This window comes from Carassius carassius, chromosome 24, assembly GCF_963082965.1.
Source record: "Carassius carassius chromosome 24, fCarCar2.1, whole genome shotgun sequence".
Lineage (NCBI taxonomy): Eukaryota > Metazoa > Chordata > Actinopteri > Cypriniformes > Cyprinidae > Carassius > Carassius carassius.
Genome location: NC_081778.1, coordinates 11,943,730 through 11,970,851, shown reverse-complemented (window position 1 = coordinate 11,970,851; position 27,122 = coordinate 11,943,730). Strand labels below are relative to the sequence as shown.

Here is a 27,122-nt window from a genome sequence, read left to right as displayed (position 1 = left end):
GTTAGAGAGTCGGACTCCCAATCGAAAGGTTGTGAGTTCGAGTCCCGGGCCGGCAGGAATTGTGGGTGGGGGGAGTGCATGTACAGTTCTCTCTCCACCTTCAATACCACGACTTAGGTGCCCTTGAGCAAGGCATCGAACCCCCAACTGCTCCCCGGGCGCCGCAGCATAAATGGCTGCCCACTGCTCCGGATGTGTGCTCACAGTGTGTATGTGTGTGTGTTCACTGCTCTGTGTGTGTGCATTTCGGATGGGTTAAACGCAGAGCACAAATTCTGAGTATGGGTCACCATACTTGGCTGAATGTCACGTCACTTTCGTCACTTTCACAAAATATTCGGGGCTTTACTAAAAACTTTCGGGGCTTAAGCCCCATTAGCCCAGCCCTAGCGCTGCCCCTCAATATTTTATATTTTTTATTAAGCTGTTCTTGTCTTTACTAAAATCAAAATCAGGCTAATCAAAGAGAAGAGTGCTCTTACAAATCACGAGGGAGCGATTTGACCGCTGATTTTGCCTAACGTAATAGACTCGCTGTTTTTGCTGATGCTGAATCGTCTTTAGCATACAATACATTCATTACAAATTTAACTTTAAGTTAAACGTGTGTTTAAACTATACCTGGGGAAACTCACTTCACCTTCAGAGGATCTGTCCGGGGCAGCTCAGTCTCTGGTTGCAGGGCCACCGCACCGAAGCAGACTCGCTGTGTGTATGAGCCAGACTTATGGAGGTAAATCAGTAGCTAAACTCGAGAGGTTGAAGATCTGATGTGAGAACTTGTCATATTAATATTTGTATTTGTAAGTTAAAATTTACACTCACAGCTCTGATGTGAAAAGCTGAATCTTTCAATTTGCACACACAGACAATGATCAAAACACCCGTGTTTTGAATTGGAAGTTGTAGATTAATAGTTACAAATGTGTAGAATGACATTCACACAAAGAAAATGACATACACACGTTTACGACATATTTACTTTTGCACTTTACTTCAGTTTCGCTGCACAACGTCAAGTCGGCACTTACAACCTCTCAGATCTGGAAGTACAAGTTCAAATCCTAGCACTCTGACTTTTGCTACTCTTTTTGCGGTATTCTGTTGCAAAACTCACTTGTGCACTTGTGTATGCAGATGTGAGAGAGCAGAGCTGGGGGCGGGGCTTTGGTGCGAATGAAGACATTTTATTGGTCGATGCCCGACCAATGAACAACGCCAATTTTCACTGAATATCCTTAGCTTTGACAGGATTTTAAGACACTGCATTCATTTTGCCATTCAGGTATTATCTGGTAGACAAATAATGGAACATATTTTATATGTATATCCCACTGCATATTGCAGAGTAAACTCGCTGTACCAGAGCATGCTTTGATCTCACCGCCACGCGTTCACGTGGTTCATGGAGCTATCAATAGTACTAAACAAAACGTTTTGTCAATATGCTTGAAATGTATTAATTGGGACAGACAGTAGTTTCATTATATTTGCAGCGATTTCTAGTAATTTGTAAAACGTAAAGTGCATTGATTTATGCATGGATAACTGCGTTGACTAACGTTGACTAACGATTATGCGTTATAATAGCATTTTATACTGGAAAATGGAACAGCATTATGTTCTCATACTCCTCCTTGGCAGTTAAATGTGACTAAACAATTAAGTCTAAATTTTAACCAATAAAATAACTGTACTAAATGTTAACTCAGTCCTGTTTAGTTAATTTGAAGAGATCATGGTACTAAATAATATGCGCAATAATTATGATTCATGAATGACCATTTGAAATATAACATTTTCTAATATGGTTATTATTTAAACTACAATAACTGTAGTATTTAGGTTTAAATTCCAGTGCAAAGAGGCACGCTTTAAATTAGAGGCATTTGGTGGCCAGAAAGATAATATTCATATGCAATTCCATTGCTTAAACACTAGATGGCCTTGTTGATGTTTAATAAATACATGTATTTAGCTCTACTAGTTGCTCAAAACAGTATTTCTGGTCATAAGTGCTTATTTTTTAGGCTTTGCTGTTTAATGTACATTTAGACACTCGATTTTTATTTAAAAAAAATAATAATAATGTTGCATTTAAAAAGGTTCATTACTGAAGTAAATTAGGAATTTTACCCAATGAAGATGTTTTTTTACAAAACATAAAAATAATAAAAACAGCATTATATTGCAACTCTGGTAGGGTGATATGCAGTGGGATATACATATAAAATATGTTGCATTATTTGTCTACCAGATAATACCTGAATGGCAAAATGAATGCAGTGTCTTAAAATCCTGTCAAAGCTAAGGATATTCAGTGAAAACAATTGGCGTTGTTCATTGGTCGGGCATCGACCAATAAAATGTCTTCATTCGCACCAAAGCCCCGCCCCCAGCTCTGCTCTCTCACATCTGCATATACAAGTGCACAAGTGAGTTTTGCAACAGAATACCGCAAAAAGAGTAGCAAAGTCAGAGCGCTAGGATTTGAACTTGTACTTCCAGATCTGAGAGGTTGTAAGTGCCGACTTGACATTGTCCAGCGAAACTGAAGTAAAGTGCAAAAGTAAATATGTCGTAAACATGTGTGTATGTCATTTTCTTTGTGTGAATGTCATTCTACACATTTGTGACTATTAATCTACAACTTCCAATTCAAAACACGGGTGTTTTGATCATTGTCTGTGTGTGCAAATTGAAAGATTCAACTTTTCACATCAGAGCTGTGAGTGTAAATTTTAACTTACAAATACAAATCTTAATATGACAAGTTCTCACATCAGATCTTCAACTTCTCGAGTTTTGCTACTGATTTACCTTTATACAGACTGAGCGAACGCCGCTCTGCACGTTTGAATCAGGGAGGTAACTAAGTATTTGAGGGGCAGGGGGAAGGGCGAATAATACATTTAAAATTAAAAATTAAATTGTTCACTTTTGGTAAATGTATTGGACATAGTGGTGGGTTGTTTTTGTAAGTACAGTTTTTGGATCATTAAAGTTAGGGGGGCAGCTGGGGGGGCAAGGCTCTAGAGTGGGGGGGCACCTGCCCCCCCCCCCCCCTGCCCCCCTGTAGATCCGCCCATGTCAAAGACCAATATTGGTTAATAACCAAAAACAGATCGAACTGCGGCAGAAAATAAAGAGTGAAGGGGGAATACAGAGGGATTGATAGAGAAGGTCACTGTGACATGAGGAGAGCTGTAACACCGACCCAGTGCGCTGATTGAACCTGGCAATCTTTCAGAATCAACACGAGCTGCAGTGGCTCCAGCACGTGCACCTGATCAAGACACAACAGTGGCCCCTAGGGGCCGCAACCAGAATTAGCGATTTTACAGTTTAGTGATTGCAAGGAAATACCTGTTACACATTACCTCTTATGACAATATAATACACATGTGAAAAATAGAAAAAGGTCCTCTCAAAAGTTGTGAGAACTTTTGTGTCTTGTATTGAATTTCGGAGTGCCTGCTAGAGTCACTGCAAAATATGAAACTACTGAAAATCTGCAGCATTTTCAAGTTATTTCTCTTATGTACTGTATTTTTTATTTTTTATTTATTCAAGTTAGTGCATTTTTGTATCACGATACACACAGACAATTATGTGAAGCATTTTAAGAGTAATTTGTAATAATGTAACATACCATATTCTTCAAAGTTGCACAGACCAAAATTGAATTAGCTAATTGTTTGTATGGATATATATATGTGTGTGTGTGTGTGTGTGTGTGTGTGTGTGTGTGTGTGTGTGTGTGTGTGTGTGTGTGTGTGTGTGTGTGTGTGTGTGTGTGTGTGTGTGAAATGGAGCTGAAAGTTTTCAGGAATTTTTTGTTAAAATGTATTAGCACATTAAAATGTTTAACAATAATTCAAAATAGAAAAAACAGACAATGAAACAATGTCTCTTTGCATAAGTGGCATTTTATTATTATTTACTTATTTATTTTATTTTTGCAACAGTTCATTTTTTTAAAAGGATGATGCCATTGTCAAGTGTTTTCTTTAACTGTGCGCTCTCCCACACTTGAAAAAGATAGGTCTCACTATTTGAAGAATTAAACTGGATTCCACTCAATGAATAGGCCTTGTGAATTTCTTTCATCCATTTATTGGCTTATAGCATTAAGCTATGTAGGTGAAAAACCTTTAAAGATACAAACATGCAAACATTGCAACAATATGAATACTGTTTTATATCTAAAGGGCCAGTTGGATGGAAACAGGCTGGAGACCGCATTTTTCACAAACCTTTTAAATGCATTTTAATAATAAACCGCAAAAAGTGGAAGAAAACTTGGCTACTGTTCTTTTAGCTGCATACATAATCATATTTTTCAAAATGTGTAATAAACTAACATGCAAAGGGTAGGAGTTGTGAACAAGTCTCTTACACTCAGCAAGGCTGCATTTATTTGATTAAAAATACAGTATAAACATTGTGAAATATTACAAAACAACTGTTTTCTATTTTAATATTTAAAAATACTATTTATTGAGATGCAAAGCCAGAAATCATTCTAAAATGCTGATTTAGTTTCATCTCTTATTATCAGCTTTGCTGCTCAATATTTTTGTGGAAACTGTGATACATTCTTTCTCAGGATTCTTTGATGAATAATAGAGTTCAAAAGAACAGCATTTATTTGAAAAAAACAAACAAACAAACAAACATATTTTGCAACATTGTAAATGTTTACTGTTACTTTTTATCAATTAAATGCATCTTTGCTGAATACACTGAATACCTAACATTCGTATCACAGACAGTTTTTTTTAGAAGTGGATTTATGGCCAAATTAAGCTGTCTCTGTCAGGTGTGCAGATAGCACTGGTGTGGACTAAAATATACACACAACTGACTGAATCCTATCACAGGTTCAACTTAGGGCTATGTAGTTGTCATATTAGGAGAATTGTGTTGCCCTCTATTTAAAGACAGCTGTGGCTTTAATTTATCCACTTATTTACTATTGTCACCTTTTTTTAATTTTCCTGTTTCTCTGCATGTAAGCTTGCTTGTTTGTCATTAGACTTCTTGACCACAAAATTCTATTAACAGGCCTCTGTGCATACTGTTGCTAGTGTGTGTGTTTGTGTGTGTGTTTGTGCTCTTGTTTTTGTGACATATCAGGACACAACTCGGTATAATGACATGGGTATGACACAGGTATTACAAGGAGAGTGTGACTTATGAGGACATAATCCATGTCCCAATTTTTCAAAACACTTATAAATCATACAGAATGAGTTTTTTTGAGAAAGTAAAAATGCACAAAGTTCCCTCTGAGGGTTAGGTGTAGGGTTGGTGAAGGGCCATAGAATATACAGTTTGTACAGTATAAAAACCACTACGCCTATGGGATGTCCCCACTTTTCACAAAAACAAACGTGAGTGTGTGTGTATCTGTATGTTTTTCTATAGTGGGGACTTAAACGTGAATGCACACTAACTCATGGGGACTTGTGTCACTGTGAGGACCTAAATTGAGGTCTCCATGGGTACAGAAGCTTATAAATCATACAGAATGAGTTAATATTTTATTTTTTGAGATTGTAAAAATGCACAAAGTTTTCTGTGAGGGGTAGGTTTAGGTTTCTACCTATATTTATGAATACTAAAGCAAAACCATTATACCCTTACTAATTGTATGCTTTTATCACTCCATAATTCAGTAATGCCTGGCATCCAGTGGCTCATGTTTTATTTTTATTTATTTTCTAAATGCGGTCAAATGATTGGTCGATCAGTGTCCAGGCCTCTGCTGTTCCTTTGATAACATTCATATTACTTTGTACAGACAGAATGTGCTTCACAGACATGTGAAAAATAAAAAAATACATGTTTTTTTTTACTCATCTCTTACATTTTTATTTATTTTATATGTTTTTTTTATTTATTTTATGAAATGTTATGACATTTTCTCTTAATTATGCTTAAAAAAGTTATTATTATTTTTTTTTTATAAGGAAGAACTTCTGAATATTAATAATTGTTGGGTAATGTCTACTAATAATAACAATAGCAAAATGTTAATTATTGAATTAAATAAATATAATCTTATTATTAATAATAATAATGATAAAATCGTATCTGTCAGGTGTACAAATTGTGCTTTTATGCTCAATTTAAACAGCTGTAATATGGAAATTTGCAGATGTGTCTAATTATTTTCATATTTTTTAATAATAATAGTCTAATCAATCATCATCATCATGCTTGATGGTCATATTTGTCACATGTGCGTTTATGTATATCTATTATGTATTAAATACTAATAATAACAATACAAATATGCTAAATGGTATGTTTTTTATATTTTAATTAATTATATTCATTTATACATTGTACAAATGGTGTATCTGCTCTCAGTTTAAGCAGCTGTTGTCACCTCAAATGTCGTTCTCCATTTCTGACTGTAATGATTTGAGGCGCCCCTCCAGACCTCGTCCAGCTTCAGGGATCTTTCTCGCGTCAGACAGACACTGCGCTGCTGTCAACAAAGAGCGCACAAAATCTCTGCCCCACGGCGCAACAGTCCTGCAGCGGCAACTGCTGCGTTTCCGCCACTGGCCTCCCTTCACGTCAATCAACTCCGTTCAACTCCCATCATTGGTCGTTCAGTCCTGTTGAGCTGTTTGTCGCGCGCCGAGCGAGAAGCTGCCAGTACAAAGGCGTGACCGCTCTGTCCCATTCACAAGGCGGGTTTAAAGGGATAGTAAGGGCTTTAATTAGCGTCTATTTTCTGGAAGGCGGGATTAAGCTTGTAAATCCTGAACGCTATTGGTCAGCAGTGAGGAAGCGTCGGTGTTCTGGTGAAGTCCTCCGCTTGCCCTCACTTCGCTTCTCTGTCTGTATTATTCTCAGTGTGAATGTTGCGGCTTCTAGGGAGCGCTGTAATGTGAAAAGCCGCATTTGCACTATTAGTAGCTACTCTCACACTGGAAAGAAAAGCACGAGAGCGCGTTTCTTTCTCTTCACATCTCTAGTCATATCCTGAGAGTGGATTAACTCATTTAAGGTAAGACGCGCGTTGTCTTGTGTTGTGCCCGTGTCTCCTTATTCTGTGCCGTGCGCGTGATCAGGTTTCCGTGGGTTATGGGGCCTCGAAATAAAGCCGAGAATGACACCGGAGAGGGACGGTCCCCCAAGAGATCTAGAAAAGACCCCGGCATTAAAATGCATTAGAAAAAACAGTAACATCGCGGGCACATTAACACGCATTTGCTGTATAAAACGTTTTATAAATTATGCATTAGTCCTTTCAAATAGCATGCTCTTTGAGAATCCAGTAAATAGGTGTTGTAAATAATTCAAACACATAACCTACAGAGACGACAATAATGTTTCATCTTCACAGGCAGATACAGTAATCATCGTTAAAGGGTGTTTCCCTGAGCCATCTTAAGAAAGTGTGAACCCTTCATGCCGTTCTTCCATGCTGCATTAACCATCAGGTGCTCTGTTTATTTGTCACATATAGCCTAATGGCCGAGGTGTGTTTTTTCTTTTTCTTTGTGGGCTATTGTAGGTCTTCTATAATGGGAATACACCAGCTTTGCTAGACATACAGAACAGACACGGACCCAGGCCGGCTACCGGCGCGATGTCTCAAAACCTAGTGCACTCACTACCTAGAAAGCATTTTAAGGCAGCTAGGCGCGTTCTGGCTGAGCCAGACTGGAACGCGCATATAATACTCCAAAAAATGCCGTATTGTAATTATGTTACCGTGGGAACCCTCTGTTACTAGCGATATTGTAATATTATAATAATGAAGGGAGTGTTTATAGCTCTTTTTTTTGCCGCGTCAGATGCTGAGGAACCGTCAGGGAGAATTAGAAACCCATGCTGATTCTTTCATTTGGTCTCATCTGTTTATATATTCTTATATCACCAGTTAGATATGAAAGATCAGCATTAAACCCTAATTTGTGTATGACTGAGAGAGAGGACAGTCATGCTTCTGTCACAGCCAAATTTATATATGAACTGCAGATAGCAGTCACTGCTCTAAAATTCATACCGACTTCAATGTCTGTTCAACAGAGAAGTCTTGATTTCATTTTTTTTTTATTTAATTTATCTTATACTTTGCATTCATTTTGTTAAAATTGCTGTCACGTTATCCTTATACGTTTTTACTAAAATATATATGGATTCTTTCATAATATTCCATGCTAAATAAACTATCATTCAAATAAAATACACTTGACATTAAAAATGATGAGAGAAAGAGTAAAACAGTCAGAATGAAAGAGATACTCCCTCATTCCTCTTATATTTGTCATGCAGAAGCGCACACAGACTCAGACAGGTTCACCTCTTGCTAGGAACACATTTAATTAAGTGATCTCATCGTATCTGTGAGAGGTATGGTGTAAGATGGGTCAGGTAGCCTGGCTCCAGTGTAGGGAACACATGCTTCAAACAGATATTTTCAGAGCGAGTGCAATTATTTGATAGTCAAACATCAAGAAATCCATACAGTAGATCAAAAACCTGGCTGGATATTGAAGAGCATGTGTCCGTTATGGCACTGCATCTTACATTATGCAGTGTCATTTATTAAAGGATATCTGGTAGTGTCATCAAAGTGGCCGAATTGTCAGAATGGTTCAACTGTCATGTGGCGACGGCTGCCAAAACACACCCAAGTGATTGACATGCATAGACTAAACCAGACAGCGCTTACGATCACTATCACTTTGTCTTTTTTTTTTTTTTGAATAGAGCTCTGAAGCCCTCTGGGGAATTTTAAAGACTTGGAAAAAAGCAGATGACAAAAAACAAAACAAAAAGACAACAAGAATTTAGCTAGTGCATACACATTCCCTTTTGCACAATCGTAGTCAGAAAACCTGGATGACTTTAATTGGTGAAGTTCCTGCTTTCGTAATTTCGGTCTTGAAACAGGGATGTCCAGTCATCAGGCTGTATTGCCCATAGGCTCACAGCCTTCTTCAGTGCCTGCATGTCACAACCCAGAGATTTATTATGTAGGCTAATTGATTTTAATATGGATTTGTATAACAGTACTCTTTTAATCAGGGATACTGAAGATCAGAACCTTTTCCTTTCTTGTGCACTCTAACAAAGTGGAAAAGAGGTCTCTTGCCCCAATAGACCTTAGTCAGAGTACGGTTTTATTTAATTTTTGACTGGATAGAAAGACAGTGTGATCAATGGATTCAACAGCGTAACACTTGTTAAGCTGACTTGGCTTGACTGACATGTGGGAATAGTTCACCCAAAGATAAAATTTCTGTTATTCACTCGCCCTCATGTTTTATCAAACCCGCATCACTTCTTTCTCCCGTGTGAACACAAAAGGACACGTTTTGCAGAATGTCCATGCTGCTCTTTTCCATATAGTAAAAGTGAATTGGGATGTGAAAAGGAGTGCCTTTAAAATGAGTGATTATGATTTTTGCGCTGCACTGCAAACTTTACATTACATTATATTTTTAAAATCACTCCTCATTTTCATGATGTTAATGCATATTTTAATGCATATCTCTCTTTTGGTACAAAGCAGTTTGATTTACTATTACACAGATATACAATTACATAATGTATCTTAAGATTACTTTTAATGCCTTATTGAAGTAATTATTATTGCCCCATTGTTGTCATTTATGCATTTAAAGTCATTTTAAAGGCTATTGGGTAACACTTTATTGTACAGTGTCCTTGTCACCCATGTTACATGTGTTTACTATAGTAATAACAATAAATTATGTATAATTACAAGGAACTAACCATAAACCAAACTAATCCTAGCCCTCGAGTAAATAGGTAAATTAGTATTACTCAATACTTAATTGTATAATTACACAAGGGCACCTTAAATGAATTGTAACTGGTTATTACTTGCTAACAATACTTGATTAAATGTCCAAATAATTTGCAGATTATTCATTTACCAAAATAATCAATATGGAGTAGGCTTTGCACACCTTATTTTAATGTTAGCAAAAAATGGATGACATTTGAAAGCTAGATTCAATTTTGGTCTGTTTCTCACACAAAATTATGGTAAGGATTCAGACTTGGGATATAGTGCGCTCAAATCGTGTAGACCATTAAACATGTTTTTTTTTCTTGTAATTTGTGGAGCTTGACATCTACTGTCCCCATTAAAAATGGGTGAACTATATCTTTTATATTTTTAGTGTTCATCTAGCTTTAAGATGCAGTCCCCCACCATAATGCACTGGGGTATGCAATGATGAAGAGTGGACCGTTTGATAGTTTGTCCCATGGATTGGAATAAATGTTCTGAACGGCCTGTTTTTTCTTGTAAGGTTACACTGTGTAGACCTCATTTCCACTCTTTGCTTTTTGGCCTGGTTGTCACTTCACCAATCCATCAAATTCAGAACATGCACGTTGTCCCTCTATGCATCTCAGACACACATGAATTTAACCACACACACACACACACACACACACACACACACACACACACACACACACACACACACACACACACACACACACACACACACACACACACACACACACACACACACACAGAGGAACAGCCCTGCTTCAAACACACAGATAGGAAGAAAATAACTTAAAGCTGAAATGTGTCGTTTTTCTGTGCTAAAATACTTTTTCCTGTCCCAGTTTAACATGCAGAGATAATTATAAGTAAACCATCTATAGGTTGAGTTGCACCATAATCTGAACACTGTGGTGCTATTAAACATTGCTCTGATTTAACCAAAAAGTCAAGGTTTAGCTGGTTAGCATGTTTCTGTAGATGTAGTAGAACATCTGGCTGCAAAAATCATCTTTTTCCATAAACAGCTATTCAAAAGGCATAGTGTGTTATGCCTTTTATTTAGCAAATATTATATAAATGGGGAAATTAGTTATTAGTTAGTCTTAACAGTGCCCATTTCTTTTTGGAGAGCTCTAAAAAAGCTTGAAATGAACTGAGTTTGGGTCTATATTTCAAATATTGTTGGCTCTTTTGCTTTTGTTCATGTTTTGTAAGTCACTTTGGATCAAAAGCGTATGCTAAGTATGCTAGTATTCAGAAAGAAGGCCCAAAATACACAAATGTATATGTGGGTGTGTATTTTAGCGGTCAGATTTGTACAGCCTTTGCATAGTCACATGCATATTTTCTGATCTGCATATGTTACTGACACTCTCAATCAGGCTGTCCTTCAGTTTAACTGCAATATTAAATGTCACAATACTGTAGTCCTCTTTCTAAATGTCTCTCTAGCACTCTTTGTTGGTTTGTCTCTCACTGTCCCTCTCTGTTCTTTGTGATTGATGGACTTGTTGATTGCCTCAGTGGCATCATAATGATGATGGTTATAATTCTATTAAGGGTAATGATTGGTTTTCTACTGTGCTGGGCTCCTTCCATAAACAGTTACAGCTCTCTCTCTCTCTTTCTCCTACACAGTTCTACAACCATGTCCAGGCTAGCGGGGGGCAATGTTAATGATGTCACCCGCTTCCTGTCCACGGGGGCGGGGCCTGGGTCACCAACCTCAGGGTTCTCCGCCTCCAGCCAAGCTGATTGGGCGGCTAAGAGACTTGTATGGGTGCCTTCAGAGAAGCATGGATTTGAAGTAAGACTGATATAACGTTGTTCACCTTTGCTGATATTTTAGAGAATACTATGGTCACATAAATAATACGCACATATATGATATCACACTATTTAACTTAAAGGTAGTAAATAAAATGTATATTTATTTGACGTAATATTTACAAAATTAGATATAAACACTTTGAAAAAATTTTATAATTTGAACTTGATGCAGAAAAAATGTGAAATATGGATTTATACTTTAGATAGAAACTTCTTGATTCTGTAATCCTATTATAGCATAATCCTATTATATAAAAATTGTTACTAAAAAGGAAGTAGACACTGTAACCAGCTGTGCACTCTGTAATCTGATTAAATAAGTCTGTGTGCACTGGGAATCATATTTTGTCAAATAAAGACCAGGTAACGCATACAAAACAAAGTGAATATGACATGGATAATAATCAGGAATAATATTCAAATATTGGGCAGAAAAGTTAGAAAAAGAAAGTAAACGCAACAAATATTTCATATATTGCTTAAAGTTATATCCAACATTTTTATCCAAAATTATTACATTTCTGTCATCATCCATGAAAACAAAGGAAACAGAAGTTATTATCCAAACAGTAAACTGTGATGAGAATTTATAGAAGATTAAAAAGAAATTCATTATATAAGTACCATAAAAGTGGTCCATATGACTCATAAGCTATACATTCCATAGACTTTGTAAATCATACGATTGGTTTTTGTGCGAAGCAAACTCAAATTTAGATGATTAATGACTGAGAATCTTCCCCTCCACCACTTTCAAATCTCAATTGTTCTTCTGTATGTTTAAACTTGCCACCTGAAGATTCGGCGTGCTAGGTTTGGGTCTTGTGTGTTTTGTGACCACAGACTGATTTAAATATTCTTCCAAATTTCAGTTCCACTGAATAAATAAAGGCGTATCATTCGGATTTAAAACATAATAATGGTGAGTAAATGATCACAAAATGAACCAGATCTATTAGTTGGTCAGGTTCTTGAAGAGCAGATTATAGCCCATTGGAGGACGCTCTAATCTGCTGCTCACCTTTTGACCTTGTTTATGTTGTTCTCCGTCTAGTCAAAGCTTCTGATCTGAAAAGCTAGTTCAGTGCAGCCCACCCACCAAACACGTGTTTGAGTCAGGGCTTTAGTGCTTTGATATGACACTATGAATAGCACAAAACACTTGTTGAGTCAGTGGTTGCTAAACGTCACCGCAATACAAAATGAGGCCTCGTCATAAAGTGTCCCATGTTGAGAGTGTGTCTGAATGCAAGAGAGAACAGATAGGGAGATCTCAGCACTTCCTGTTGGAGGTCATGAAGCCGGCACTCTGAACACTCTCTCTCTATGTCTTAGTATATCTATTACTGTTTCTCAACCCCTGACACACTCGCTCTCAGACTGTCTGTCTCCATCAAACATGAATTCATTCTCTGTTTCCTACAAAGCCACTATTCCTGTGTGATAAAGTCAGTGGTCTGTAGAAGAATATTAAGCATTATCATCAATCTCTCAAACACAGAAACTGTGTGTTTAACTCACAATGTTGTTTGAATAAACCAACTAATGTCCCACTGTGCTTTGGTAACATTTCTGACATGATGATATTATATAAATTTGATCTAAAATATATAAAATTATTATTATTTATTTCTTTTTTGCATTATATTAATGAGTCATAAATGTCCTTACTTGTCATAAAAATAATGTCATTCGTTATTTATATGGAGTGAAATATGATCATATTTTGGACATTTGACACTGGTCATGACTTTAATAAAAGACAGTGACGCATCAGCTGCAAATTTTGAGTTGCTACCACATGTTCCATGAAAGACATTTTACAAAGAGCACATTCATATAGTCTCTTATCATCCCTAATTTTGCTGCTTGTTTTTCCTTTGGTCAGTCTGCAAGTGTGCGCGAGGAACGGGGTGACGAGGTGGAGGTGGAGCTTACAGACAGTGGGAGGAAGCTGACGCTCTCGAGGGAGGAACTCCAGCGGATGAATCCGCCCCGATTCAGTAAAGTTGAAGACATGGCTGATCTTACGTGCCTCAATGAGGCCTCTGTCTTACACAATCTACAAGAGAGATACTATTCAGGACTCATATATGTGAGTGTTTCCCTTTAGTCCGAATGGTTCCCCACGTGTTTTTAACGATCATTCAGTCCTGACACATGCCTGTGACTGTGCCCTGCTGTCACATGAGTGTGTGTGGGCATGTGTGCATGGGTTTTCTCTGAGTAAGCGAGAAGGATAGTGTTACACACACAGATACACACGGATGTGTTTGTTCATCACAGACTAACAGTTCGAATTTCCGCTCAGGTTTCATGCTGAACGCAGCCTAGAAAGTACAAGCACACATGCACAGATGCATTCATACACACACAAGATCAAGGGCCCTTTTTCATAGCGCATCTGTCAAACGAGTCAATTGAGCCCAGTTTTTACCCGACTTGGTTCAGTAATCAAATTTGAATGAGCGCATAAGATCATGGTGATGTCAATATTTTACATTTCAGTGTTTGAGAAAGTATGTAGAATATTCAGAACAGGCATCATATTTCTGATCATCATGTACAATGGCAAGCATGCCTCTTTTGACTATTGGCATGAAGTCTGGTCTACTTCACAGCTTATTCTGACCAAACAACCACCAATCAATATGAGACCGTCGGACCGACATGTACAGTGTAGTGACTGACCTGTTTGCTTTGCTTTTATGCGCCATTTATGAGTAATGAATCTGACATGGGTTGCTAGATTTAAATCCTTCTATTTTTATATGAATTTGAAATTTGTGCCTTAAAAAACTAAATGCTTAATGTGTGTATAAAGTCAAAAATTCCATTCCAAGTTAATGTGCTAGGATGAGTAAGGACAGTTTGACATTTTGATTTTGTTAAATGTTAATACATGATTAAATTATTAAATAAAATGTTAAATATTTGATTTAATATTTTCTTTAATGACAAAGATTCTATAGACTTAAATTAGATGGTATTTTCATTAGAGTAAATTTACTAAAATTAGTAATAGTAAATGCATTATTTTTCTTCTACAGTAATACAACTCCAAAAACTGTGTAGAATATAAGTTACAACTAAGCGCCTCAAACCAAAGCACTAGGGCTGAACGATTAAACAAAATAAAATTGAAATCACAATATGGCGTTGTATGATTATTAAAATTGATTTATTTTAGTAAATATATTTGCCAACAAAGAAGCTTTAACTCTTTGGTTTTCCACCAAAACAAAAGCTTAATCAAAGCTCAGTATAAAGAAATTAAGACTCAGATATTATTTTTGTAATTTTATAGTTGTACTGTAAAATTAATTATTATTATGTTTTTCTTAAACAATATTTTTGATCTTATTTTACACTGTTCTTTTCATTTTACATCTGAAGTTAGTTTTATTTACTTTGTTTAATATTTTTATTTTATAATAGTTACATCGATTTATAAAAGCTTTGCCCAAATTGTGCATTCCTACAAACAAGCACTGCGAACCTAAAGCTCTTTAAAAACCTGAGCACTGTGACGTAGAAGAATCTGGGTAAAGGCAGCCAATCAGATCTGAGCTTCTGATTTTTGCAAGTAACTGCTAGTTTTGTGTGCAGTTTCTATCAGGCAGTCAGTGAACAGATTGTGGGCAGTCTGTGGCTGGTCTGTCTATGCAGCTCTGCCAAGAATAGTTTCTACATATACAACATCATTATTTCAATCTGTCTGAATTCTGGTGTTTGTGTGTGATGTCTGACAGACATACTCCGGCCTGTTTTGTGTGGTGATCAACCCCTATAAGAACCTGCCCATCTATACAGAATCCATCATAGAGATGTATCGTGGGAAGAAACGGCATGAGATGCCTCCACATATCTATGCCATATCAGAGGCGGCCTACAGGAGCATGCTGCAAGGTACCATGGCAACCAACTAACCTGCTGTAGGCTGCTTCAGTTTATATGAATGTTTTCATACACCTCTGCGTCAAAATATTTAGAAAGAAGGTGCCAGTTTCACTTTTCTGCATTTTGCACATACTTATTAACAGTGTGAAACCACAAGCATGACTGAGACACTGAGATTAGGCATTTTCCCCCTGTATCCTGCTCTTCAGGGTGTGTCTGTGGTTAATAAGCTGGCCCGACCGGTGTGTGTGTTTTCAAGGAAAAAGAGCCATGCCGATTATGTCATGAGTCTTAACTCTTTTCTAATAAATGACATAATGTTAAATTAGTTTTTTAACTGTGTCAGAAAATTTAACTTTTTTTGTCTGTTTTAAAGGCTTTGAGATGGAAAACATGCAGTGTTCCGCACAAATATGCAGAAAATACAACTGGAAGTCTAATTTACAAACATTATTTATTCCTTTAATTTATTCATTAATGGATTAACTAGTCTTGAAGATACAGGTTTGATGACTTTGATGTCTAACTGGTGTGCTGCAGGTCTGTTCTGATTGGGTTGCGAACAGCAGATAAAAAATGCTAAATGCAAATTGTTGAAGTGCTGCAAAATAAATAGACTTATGAACTTCTAAAAGGGAGGAGAAAACGTCTTGGTAACGTATTGTAACACTCGTTTCCTGAAGGTGGGAATGGAGACGTCACTTTGGTGATTGACGAATTGTGCATCTCGCCAGAGAGACCAATCCACTTTGAGTGTAAACTAAACGAGCCAATGTGGAATGCGATTATTGCATCCAGCTGCCACTGATCACAGCATGAGTATAAGTTGAAAGAAGCTTCAGCGCATCATCAGGTTTTCTCTGATATGTCTTTACACATATGGGATCCACTTAGGTCTCTACATATGGAACCCAGCCCTCTACTGGTTCTCAAGGATTCAGCGAGTGAGGGCCTGGTGCTGGACGTTCCTCTACCCATTTGAGTGGGAACACAGGTTGTTACTGGCTCCACACAAAGGCTATAGAATCTAGCAAATGTGTTGGGGGTCTCCCAGCTCACAGCTCTACAAATATCTGTCAGCAAGGCACCACAAGCCAGCGCCCAGGAGAATGCAACACTTTTAGGAGAGTGAGCTCCCAACCTGAGTGGGCAGGCACAACCTGTGCCTGATAAGCTATGGTGATGGTATCCACTATCCAGTAGGCCATCCTCTGCTTAGATGGCATTCCACTTCTGTCGGTACCCTTGATAGACAAAGAGCTGGTCTGAGGTCCTGAAGCTTTGCGTCCTGTTTACGTAGAATCTCAATGCTCGGAAAGGACAAAGCAAAGTTAGGTCTGGGTCTGCCTCCTCCGAACAGTGCTTGCAGGCTCACCACCTGATCCCTGAAGGGAGTAGTGGGAACCTTGGACACTTTGCCAGGCCGGTGCCTCAGGATTACCTGGGCGTGAGCCTGCCAAAACTCTAGGCAGGAATCAACCGAAAAAGCGTGCAGGTCCCCCTCTTGATGGAGGCCAGTGCAACCAGGAACTGAGTCTTCATTGAAAGTAACTTCAGCTCAACTGATTGCAAAGGCTCAAATGGGATGCACTGTAGTGCTTCGAGCACCAGAGACCGGTCCCAAGAATGTATAGAGGGAGGCAGAGGAAGGTTCAACCTTCTTGCCCCTCTGATTAACCTAATGACCAGCTGGTATTTTCCCACCGTTCTCCCATCCACAGGGTCGTGGTTAGCAGAAATAGCAGCGACTTAGACTTTAAGGGTGGAGGGAGACAGTCTTTGCTCAAACCCTTGCTGCATTTTCAAAGGGTCCTCTCGATAAGAGGAACACCACTCGATGAACAAGTTTCACATCAAGGCATAAGTGTATCACATAGATTGTGCTAATGCCGAAGTGATTGGCCACTACCTCTAGAGGTTTCCAGAGGTCTGGACACGGGTGCCACAGGGTGCCCCATCTCTGAGTCAGTAGATCCTTCCTCAGGGGAATCCGCCAAGGAGGGGCTGTCACAGTGAGTATCAGTTCCGGGAACCAGGTTCGAGTGGCCCAGCAGGGTGCCACAAGCAGGACCTGCTCCTCATCCTCCATGACTTTGCACAGTGTCTGTTCAAGAAGGCTCACTGGAGGAAATGCCTATTGGCGTAGGCCTCCAGGCCAACTGTGTGCCAGTGCTTCCATGCCGAGTGTTCCCTTGGTCAGGGAGTAAAACTGCCGGCAGTGAGAGTTTTCTAGAGAGGTAAACAGGTCTACCTGAGCTTCTCTGAAACACCTGCAAACAACATTGTACTGAAGAATCTGCACAAATAAAAGTCTTAGGGGCCGTTCACATATCGCGCCTAAAAACGTTTGGAAAACGATAGGCGCACTGCTTTCTCCTCCTTTCAAAAGCGCTCGTGCAGTTGCGCCCCTGAGGCGTCTGCCTTTGCTAAGCAAACATGACGTGCTCTCTCCTTGAAGACGCGGAAATTTCAGCAAAGGATAAATGGATTTGCAGCTCTAAAAATTGCTTGCAGTAGCTCTGCTACTAAATTTATTTCAAAATGGAAATCCATATACAGCTATAATCAGCTGTTCCTTCATCTTGGCTGAGCTTTAAAAATTACGGAAAAACGGGCACGTCGCGACCGCGTCGCTTCCATTATGAGCGCGCATACTGCGCGCCTACATTGGAAATAACGAACATGAGCGCGCAAAAGATGCGATATGTGAACGGCCCCTTAAACAGTTCAGTAGTGCAGAGTTTACAGGTTAATCTTCTTTTTTGAAGGCTCAAAGTAAAGTACTCCCACATCCCGCTGAATGCTGCAGAGACGCTGTTTCGGGAAGCACGTGACATAAAACGAGGCCAGCTATTGGCTATTCGCTACTTCTCCTGTTGTACTGGCTGAGTAAAACCTCCGGTGGCTCATTACTGCCACACTTTGGTCACCGCAGATTTGAAATATGCACGAAATGAGCCGCTTCTCATGAGCAAATAAGTTATTTAGCAACGAATCGATGACTAAATTAGTTGACAACTATTTTAATAATCGATTTTAATCGATTAAATCGATTCGTTGTTTCAGCTCTAGTGAAATGCCATCTTCAAAAAGACTTGTCTTTAAAAACACATTCACCCATGAATGCATTTTTTTGGATTGCTCTTTTAGTTATACTGAAGCACACAGGGGAGATGGCCGCCACAACTCTACAGGGGGTAGTGCAGCATGTAGTTTGCACCCACTCAACGAAGGTCAACCAACCCGCTGTCACGCTGTAACAACGACACAGAGAAGCTCCTTTGAGAGCACTGACTCGTTCGACACACAAAAGGCTTGGCAGGAGCAGAACGAAAACACTGCTTGGCTCCGAAACATACAGCTGATTATGCACTGCACTGCCTACTTATGCTATGATCAGCGGCAGTTGGGTGCAATAATCGCATGCCAATGTGCTTTGGCTCATTTAGTTAACACTCAAAGTGGAGTGGTCTCTCTAGCAAGATTCACAATTTGTCAGTCAACAACGTGACTGAAAGGGAACACTGACATCTTTTGTTGTTGATGCCTGAGGCCTGGGCCCGTATTCATAAAGATTCTAAGAATCCTCTCAGAAAACTCTTAATTTAGCTTAAAAACTTTTACGTAGGAGTCTTAGCTTAAGAGTGATTCGGGACCGATCTGAGAGCAACTCTGAGTAAGGAAAAGACAAAAACTTTCATCTTAGTGAGGAGGCGGGGTTGACCCCGTTGCTATGTATGACACAATCTTTTGAAGACTGTGATTGGTTGGTTGTCCAAGAAGGAAAAAAAAGAGTGATTTTAAGTATAGGGTCTATTCTAATTCTCACTTTGAATTTACATACGTACTTTTTCTCTCGTACACACACACACACATGATATGTGTGTATATAAATCCTTTTTTTATTTACCATGCTTTTAATTTCCTATAAGGTATTTGATTGGCTTAGAATGATAAAAATTGTTCCACTCTTTCCAATTACAGTGATTGCTGTCTTATTTAGGTGGCAGTTTGAATTTTGGTTTTAATGTATCAAACATGGAATCAAAACCAAGAAGGGGCGAGAAAGCCAAACTGGACATAGGAACAGTGTTTACTGTTAGCCCAGTTAGTGGATGAACACAAGGCCATTCTTAAAGGAAAATTCGGGCCAAGTGTCACAGCAAGGGACAAGAAGCAGACATGGGAGCATATAGCACAAACTATTAACGGTTCATTCCCCCTGCTTGTGCGCACCTATAAGTCTGCTATATTCATAAATGCTTTTTTTTTGAGCCTGCAAGGTGGGAATGTCCAGTGGAAACTAAATGAACTGCGACACAATAAGATGTTCTGAAAGTGCTGTAATTGTTTGTGTGATCACTCTGCTTACAGAAGGTTGTGACAGACCCAAATCATCACTATTGCATTGTTGAATTTTCCCAGTTGCCAAATATCGTAATGTAGTTATTACTTTAATTTCTGGCGCTATGGCATTTCTGCGCTGTGTCGGAGATGTTAGCACATCTCTAATAAGATCAGTCACAAACACGATCCCTGCACGATCTAATCTAGCGTCTTATTAACTCACTGTCATCCATTGTCTGCAACACATTTCTTCTGCCTCTTCGTCTTTCTGCCATTTTCTCCTCAGCTAAAGAAACTCTTAAGCATCTTAAAAGTCCTCGTCTGTGCTCCTAACAAGTTTGACCTTAAGACCTCTTTTAAGGGTTAAGATTCTTTCTGAATTACTTTTTTCTTTACTAGAATTTTTTCTGTAATTTTAAGAGTAAACGCCCACATTTCTAAGAATTTTCTTAGAATTTTGTCACTAGGAGCTTCTTTTTGCATTAAGATTCTTTATAAATACGGGCCCTGGTGTTTTGCTGCAGATTCACCTGTCACTTGGGTCTAATTCTAATACAATTTAGCAACTTTTATTTTAGTATTATTTTAAATACTATATATATAATATATACTGTTTATTAATATGTTTGAATTAGCTTTTATTTTCGTATTTTAATTTTAATTTTTTGTAATTTTGTTATGTGCTTTTGTCATTTTAGTTCGTTTTTTATATTTCTGTTTTGCTTTATTTTTTCAGTTTTAGTTTAAGCAGTTTAAGTACTTTAAACTTGTTTATTTCAGTAAAGCATGTTATGTGTAATTCTGAGTTATATAAAAAAAATTAGAGCAATCACTTTAATTGTTCATTGGTCATGCTAATGTCCCTGTTCATGTGCATTGTGTCCCTCGTACAGACAGAGAAGATCAGGCCATCCTGTGCACGTGAGTTATTTTTGAGTTCGACTACATATTTGTGGAACATATTTTCAGAAAAATATTCTTCAGCTCTTTCAAGCCATCAAAACTCATGATTTCTTATGACTGGAAAACAATGAACATTTAAGTTAAAGAGATGCAAGTCTGAGCTGTAGCTATTTGACTTATATCTCTTAGTAGACCCAGCAGTAGCCTAAAGGCCACAAAAAGACAAAGTTACCAAAAGGACTTGTCCTGTTTATTCCCTCAGTCCTGGTGTAATGTAAATGAACTTACTTCATTCAGACAGACAATCTTTTTTTTCCACAGATCATATTTTCTTTCCCTTTACATGTGTTGTTAAATTTGTTCCAGCATATGTTTAGAATCTTGTTAAAACAATGACTCCAGCTAAGTCATCTGCTCGTATTTGTTTGAATAACTCTGAAAATAGTCTAAACCTATTTTACAGCAGAATGTGGTTTATTTGTTCTGTTTGTGTGTGTGTGTGTTCAGAGGGGAATCCGGTGCAGGAAAGACAGAGAACACAAAAAAAGTGATTCAGTATCTGGCACATGTGGCATCCTCACACAAGTCTGGGACTCTGGGACGTCCCAAAGACAGCGCCCTACAGGTGAGGACTGAGGATTGCTGCAAGTTTCTTTTTCTCCTTTTCTAAAAAGTCAGCACATGCTTACCTTTCGATTTTGGTTTTTATTCATTTATTTATTGCTGCTGCCTAGTTCTCCAGTAACTCAAAGCTTCTGTTACAGAAGTTCATCAATAAGTATAAATTATGCATAATGCAATAATACAATAATAATGTTCTGCAGATCCACTTGCCTTGCCAATATGTTCACCATAAAATATTCAACTAAAATAGCATCAATTGTTTAAAATATTGTTTATAAAGTCAGCAGGAACTTTCACACTTGCCACGGCCTATCCTTATTGTTAACTCTTGAATTATAAAGCTATAAGTGTTGGTGTATCTGTGGACTATATGCATCTTTTCTCTAACATTTCTATTTTCGCTGTTCTTGATTGCGCTTCTGTCCCCGTCTCCTCTCTTTCCTGGGTCCTGCTGTTTCGTTCTGCTCTTCTTTCCTCTTTCTCTTTGTCCTCTGCTCTGCGCTGAAGACGGATGGTACACGCTCTCTGGGTCGCGGCAGTAGCGCTGTGAAAAGGGTGAGTGGGTTTTTTTTCTCGTCTTAACTGACAAATCTGGCCGACAGGAAGGATTTCATACTTCAGTGGTTCTAATTCATGTCCTGCCACTTTAACCTCATAATGTGTGATATCATATGTCTAATTAATCTGTTTGGATTTATTTGTTTTGTCTTGCTTTGTTTTTTAACCATGTTTTTATGCTTTTGCTCATCAATATGTTCTGTTTTTTGTCCCTGTTTGTCCTGTTCACTTGTTCAACCACCCCATCTCTCTCTTTTTTTTGTGGACTCTAACAGACTGTGCAGTATGTGAGTATGGTTGTGCTCTAATGCTTCCACTATGGGCATTTAGGGGGCGCTGTATGCATATTAAAGCTTTGCCATGGTATTTTTTTGACCTTTATAGACCACACTGGTCTATATGCGTAAGAGCGAAACCTCAGAGCCCAAACAGAGGTTATCTGGCCTGTACATGGATTTTTTTTTTTTCATCTTAAGGCTTTTGCTGAGCTGCAATTTTATGAGTTTGCACTTTCAACACTGTGTGTGTGGTTCTGACCTTAAATTGAGGACAAATTTAACAGAAAATGTTTCCAGATGTTACCTATTTCAATTTTTTTTTTTTATTATTTCCTTCTTTTAATGTACACAATTGTTTTTGTTTGGTTTAGACCATTGTTTTTTTATTTTATTTTGTTTGACCTAATTTACATAGGTTATATTTATTAAACTATAAAGTACATTTATTGGATTTTATAAAAAAATTAAATGAATGCAATTTTATTCTGACTTCATATCACCTTTCTATAAAAAACAAAACAAAAAACAATGCGTGTTTTTTTTTTCTAATTACACAGTTAAATAAAAAAATTTAATGAACTGCCTAGATTTTTCTTTATTTTCTGTATACCTAAATAAAAAATTATACATTTACCCTATTTTAAAATGTAAAATTTATATATATATATATATATATATATGTATATATATGTATATATATATATTAATATCTTTTTCTCCCTTTTTTGTGTATTATCAACACCCCACACCTTGATAATCACCAAGTTAATCTTTGTATTCTGTGGTAATTATAATTTGCTTTATTTAAAATGAATAGACGTCTGTTGTAAGTCTCCATTTAGTGTATGTGTGTTTGTGCGAGAGAGTGAGAGTTGTTTGGCTGCAGTCATATGTTGCTGCTGCTGCTGCTGGTGCTGGTGCTGCAGGGTCTCTGAAAGCAGAGGTTTTCTGTGGGATTTTTGCTGGAATGCCTGTAATAGTCCTGCTCTGACATGCTGTTCTTCCTGTCCTGTGTCTAGGGGGAACTGGAGAGACAGTTACTGCAGGCAAACCCAATTCTTGAGGCCTTTGGCAATGCCAAAACTGTCAAAAATGACAACTCTTCTAGATTTGTAAGCTCTGCAACAACACATCTTACCATCATCACTTGAATCTTGATGTTTTGAACTGGTCTGACATGCTTTTCAATTTGTTTTAGGGCAAATTCATCAGGATCAATTTTGATGTTGCTGGATATATTGTTGGTGCTAATATTGAGACCTGTATCCTTCATAAATTCACTAACATCACCTTAGAAAAAATGCTTAGAAAAGTAACGTTAGTTGTGAGAAAAGTTATAGCATCCTTGTTTGCAGATACTACTTTATATTTTGTTATGCAATGGCATTTATAAATTTGGGCTACTTTATAAACTTTATACTTTATACTTTATAAAAAGCCTATAATGGACAGCATATAAACAAGATGAATATCTGTGCATTTTTCTTTAACCTGCATGTGTATTAGATCTGCTGGAGAAGTCTCGAGCCATTCGTCAGGCTAAAGACGAGCGGACCTTCCATATCTTCTACCAGCTCCTCTCTGGAGCTTCTGAGGCCATGAGAAGTCAGTAGACCACACACAACACATCGTCAAAAATATAAACGTTTCTATTCTCTTCAATGGAAACATTATCTTTGTTGTTATTTATCCATTGTCTCTCTGTAGAGGAGCTTCTGCTGGGCAGTGCGGATCAGTATCGCTTCCTCTGCGGGGGCTCACTTCCTATTCCGGGTCAGAGTGATTCAGAAAACTTCACTCAGACAATGGACTCAGTGACTATCATGGGCTTTACACAGGAAGAATCCACATGTAAGAGAGGACGGCCTCAAATAGATCTAGAAGGATGTACATGACCACTGGAGAAATGTTTGATTTTCCATCTTCCTATCCATCCTGCTATCTCTCTCTCTCTCTCTCTCTCTCTCTTTTCAGCTATGTTAAAGGTGATCTCTGCAGTGCTGCAGTTTGGGAACATCACGTTTCACAAAGAGAAGAACACAGACCAGGCCTCAATGCCGGACGACACAGCAGCGCAGAAACTCTGCCACCTGCTGGGCATCAGTGTCCTGGAGTTCAGCCGAGCCATTCTCAATCCCCGCATCAAAGTGGGCCGCGAGTACGTCCAGAAGGCTCAGACCAAGCAGCAGGTGTGTGTTTGTGTGGCTTCATGAAGTGCTTTGAACATCATCGTACATTAAGACCACCTACAGTAATATACTTTTACTTCAGCAACGCTGTACAATAGAAACATGCATTTGTTTCATTGCTGTGGGCGTGTTCAGGCTGATTTCGCAGTGGAGGCTTTGGCGAAGGCCACATATGAGCGTCTGTTCCGCTGGCTGGTGCACCGGATCAACAGAGCGCTGGACCGCAGACAGCGGCAGGGGGCCTCGTTCATCGGGATCCTGGACATCGCTGGATTTGAGATCTTCCAGGTGGGCTATATGCAAGGGTCTTCATGATTGTTTATTATTGTGCTGGTAAATATTAATCCCTCCCTCTCGTTCTCTCTCACAACAGCTGAACTCATTCGAGCAGTTATGCATCAACTACACTAATGAGAAACTACAGCAGCTGTTCAATCACACCATGTTTGTACTGGAGCAAGAGGAGTACCAGCGAGAGGGCATCGATTGGAACTTCATCGACTTTGGTCTGGATCTTCAGCCCTGTATCGACCTGATTGAGAGATCGGTCAGTGTGTTGTGTGTGTGTGTAGATCTTAATTCACATCATAGAGAACCACCTGCTTTGACATGCAGTGTCTTTATAGTGTTTACTGACTGGTTTGCTCCACAGGCTCATCCTCCTGGCGTCCTGGCATTGCTTGATGAGGAGTGTTGGTTTCCGAGGGCAACTGATCGCTCGTTTGTGGACAAGGTGTCAGCTGAGCAGGGTTCACACTCGAAGTTCATGCGGCCGAGGCAGCTTAAAGAAGAGGCTGACTTCTCCATTATACACTATGCTGGCAAGGTCCGATTTATATTTTTACCACAGTGTATTCACAATTCCTCTGTTTTCTAGTCAGCATGAAGTCATAATGGGGTTTGTTTCTCTGTCAGGTGGACTATAAGGCAGATGAGTGGCTAATAAAGAACATGGATCCGCTTAATGATAATGTTGCGTCTCTCCTGCATCAGTCATCTGACCCCTTCATCTCTGAGCTCTGGAGGGAGGGTGAGTCAAGTCAAGTAAAGTAGAGCGATAAAGTCAAGGTATTATTATTAATTAGGATAAATAATTAAATTAATAACAAATAAATATTATTATTAACATCAACACCACCACCACCAACAATAAATGAATGAATTGTTTCATACAGTTACAAACTGGCATAAATAATACAAACCTTTAAATGGCTTAGTTACAGCCTTAAAGATAATATATGTGTGACGAGTGGGGCGGGGCCGAGGGATGTGGGAACACGAGCGAGGCCGGTGGAGTGATTGGGAAATCCGCGACACCTGCGACCCACCACCGGTCTCGAGTCCCACAGAGGAGATGGAAGGATATAAAATGGGAGCGACGACAGTGAAGGACGAGAGAGGACCAGGCCTGGGCTTTATTTTATGTTTGCTTTTTATTTGTGCGCATCAGTCGTCCGTGAGGGGCTGATGCGCTGTTTTGTGTTTATTTTGATTATTAAAGTTTCATTTTGATTGTCCACCGGTTCCCGCCTCCTTCTTCCCGATGATTATGGAGTTTTATTATTACAATATAATTGTGTTATTTATTAATAATTGGTTAATAATGCAATATTATTATTGTATTCTATTACTAATATTTTAAGCAGAAACAAATAAATAATAATAGTATTGATGTTGGTGGTATTATGTTTATTACTATTATTATTAATTTCTCAACATTTCAGAAGGAAATAAACAAATAAATGCAATTATTATTATTTTTATTATTATTATTTCCCAAAGTTTCAAATTCAGAAGCCAATCAACAACAACTACTACTACTAATTTGTTTGTTTAAATAAATCAATAATTATTCATGTTTATTATTATTATTAACATTAAGAACAGTTTTGCTTGGTACAGTTACAAACTAGTACAATGAATAAAATGTATTAATACATGTTTGATATTGCAGTATTAATAATCAATTTTTTATTTCATTATTAATATTTAATAATGTAATCTACTATAGACTAACGCTTTGCTTTGTGATCTCTCCTCTCGTCTTCTCTTCTCTCCTCTCCTCTCCACTCCTCCTCTCCACTCCTCACCTCTCATCCTCTCCACTTCTATCCTCTCCTCTCATCCTCTCCACTCCTCTCCTCTTCTCCTCTCCACTCCTCTCCTCTCCTCTGCTCTCCTCTCTTCTCCACTCCTCCTCTCCACTCCTCTCCTCTCCTCTCAACCTCTCCACTTCTATCCTCTCCTCTCATCCTCTCCTCCTCTCCACTCCTCTGCTCTCCTCTCCACTCCTCTCCTCTCCTCCTCTCCACTCCACTCCACTCCACTCCACTCCACTCCTCTCCTCTTGTCTTCTCTCCTCTCCTCCTCTCCACTCCACTCCTCTCCTGTCCTATCCTATCCTATCCTATCCTATCCTATCCTATCCTATCCTATCCTATCCTATCCTATCCTCTCCTCTCATCCTCTCCACTCCTCTCTTCTCCTCTCCTCCTCTCCACTCATCTCCACTCCTCTCCTCCTCTCCTCCTCTCCACTCCTCTCCTCTCCTCTCCTCTCCTCTCCTCTCCTCTCCTCTCCTCTCCTCCACTCCACTCCTCTCATCTCATCTCCTCTCCTCTCCTCTCCTCTCCTCTCCTCTCCTCTCCTCTCCTCTCCTCTCCTCTCCTCTCCTCTCCTCTCCTCTCCTCTCCT

General features: G+C 38.7%; 1 protein-coding gene across 3 annotated transcripts in view; it reads left to right on the top strand.

Moving 5' to 3' along the window:
* The first annotated feature begins 6,865 nt into the window (after window positions 1–6,865).
* The window catches only part of LOC132102820 (myosin-10-like), a 41,575-nt gene continuing 21,318 nt past the window's right edge, over window positions 6,866–27,122 (top strand). For all 3 annotated transcript variants that reach the window (XM_059507487.1, XM_059507486.1, XM_059507485.1), the window contains exons 1-16: window positions 6,866–7,027; window positions 11,438–11,606; window positions 13,518–13,724; window positions 15,382–15,538; window positions 20,770–20,797; window positions 21,287–21,404; window positions 21,911–21,958; window positions 23,259–23,351; window positions 23,438–23,501; window positions 23,746–23,844; window positions 23,947–24,090; window positions 24,214–24,428; window positions 24,564–24,716; window positions 24,802–24,975; window positions 25,081–25,254; window positions 25,344–25,458. In XM_059507487.1, coding sequence (XP_059363470.1) covers window positions 11,448–11,606; window positions 13,518–13,724; window positions 15,382–15,538; window positions 20,770–20,797; window positions 21,287–21,404; window positions 21,911–21,958; window positions 23,259–23,351; window positions 23,438–23,501; window positions 23,746–23,844; window positions 23,947–24,090; window positions 24,214–24,428; window positions 24,564–24,716; window positions 24,802–24,975; window positions 25,081–25,254; window positions 25,344–25,458 — 1,948 coding nt within the window. In that variant the 5' untranslated portion in view covers window positions 6,866–7,027; window positions 11,438–11,447. The remainder of the gene's footprint in view (window positions 7,028–11,437; window positions 11,607–13,517; window positions 13,725–15,381; window positions 15,539–20,769; window positions 20,798–21,286; window positions 21,405–21,910; window positions 21,959–23,258; window positions 23,352–23,437; window positions 23,502–23,745; window positions 23,845–23,946; window positions 24,091–24,213; window positions 24,429–24,563; window positions 24,717–24,801; window positions 24,976–25,080; window positions 25,255–25,343; window positions 25,459–27,122) is intronic.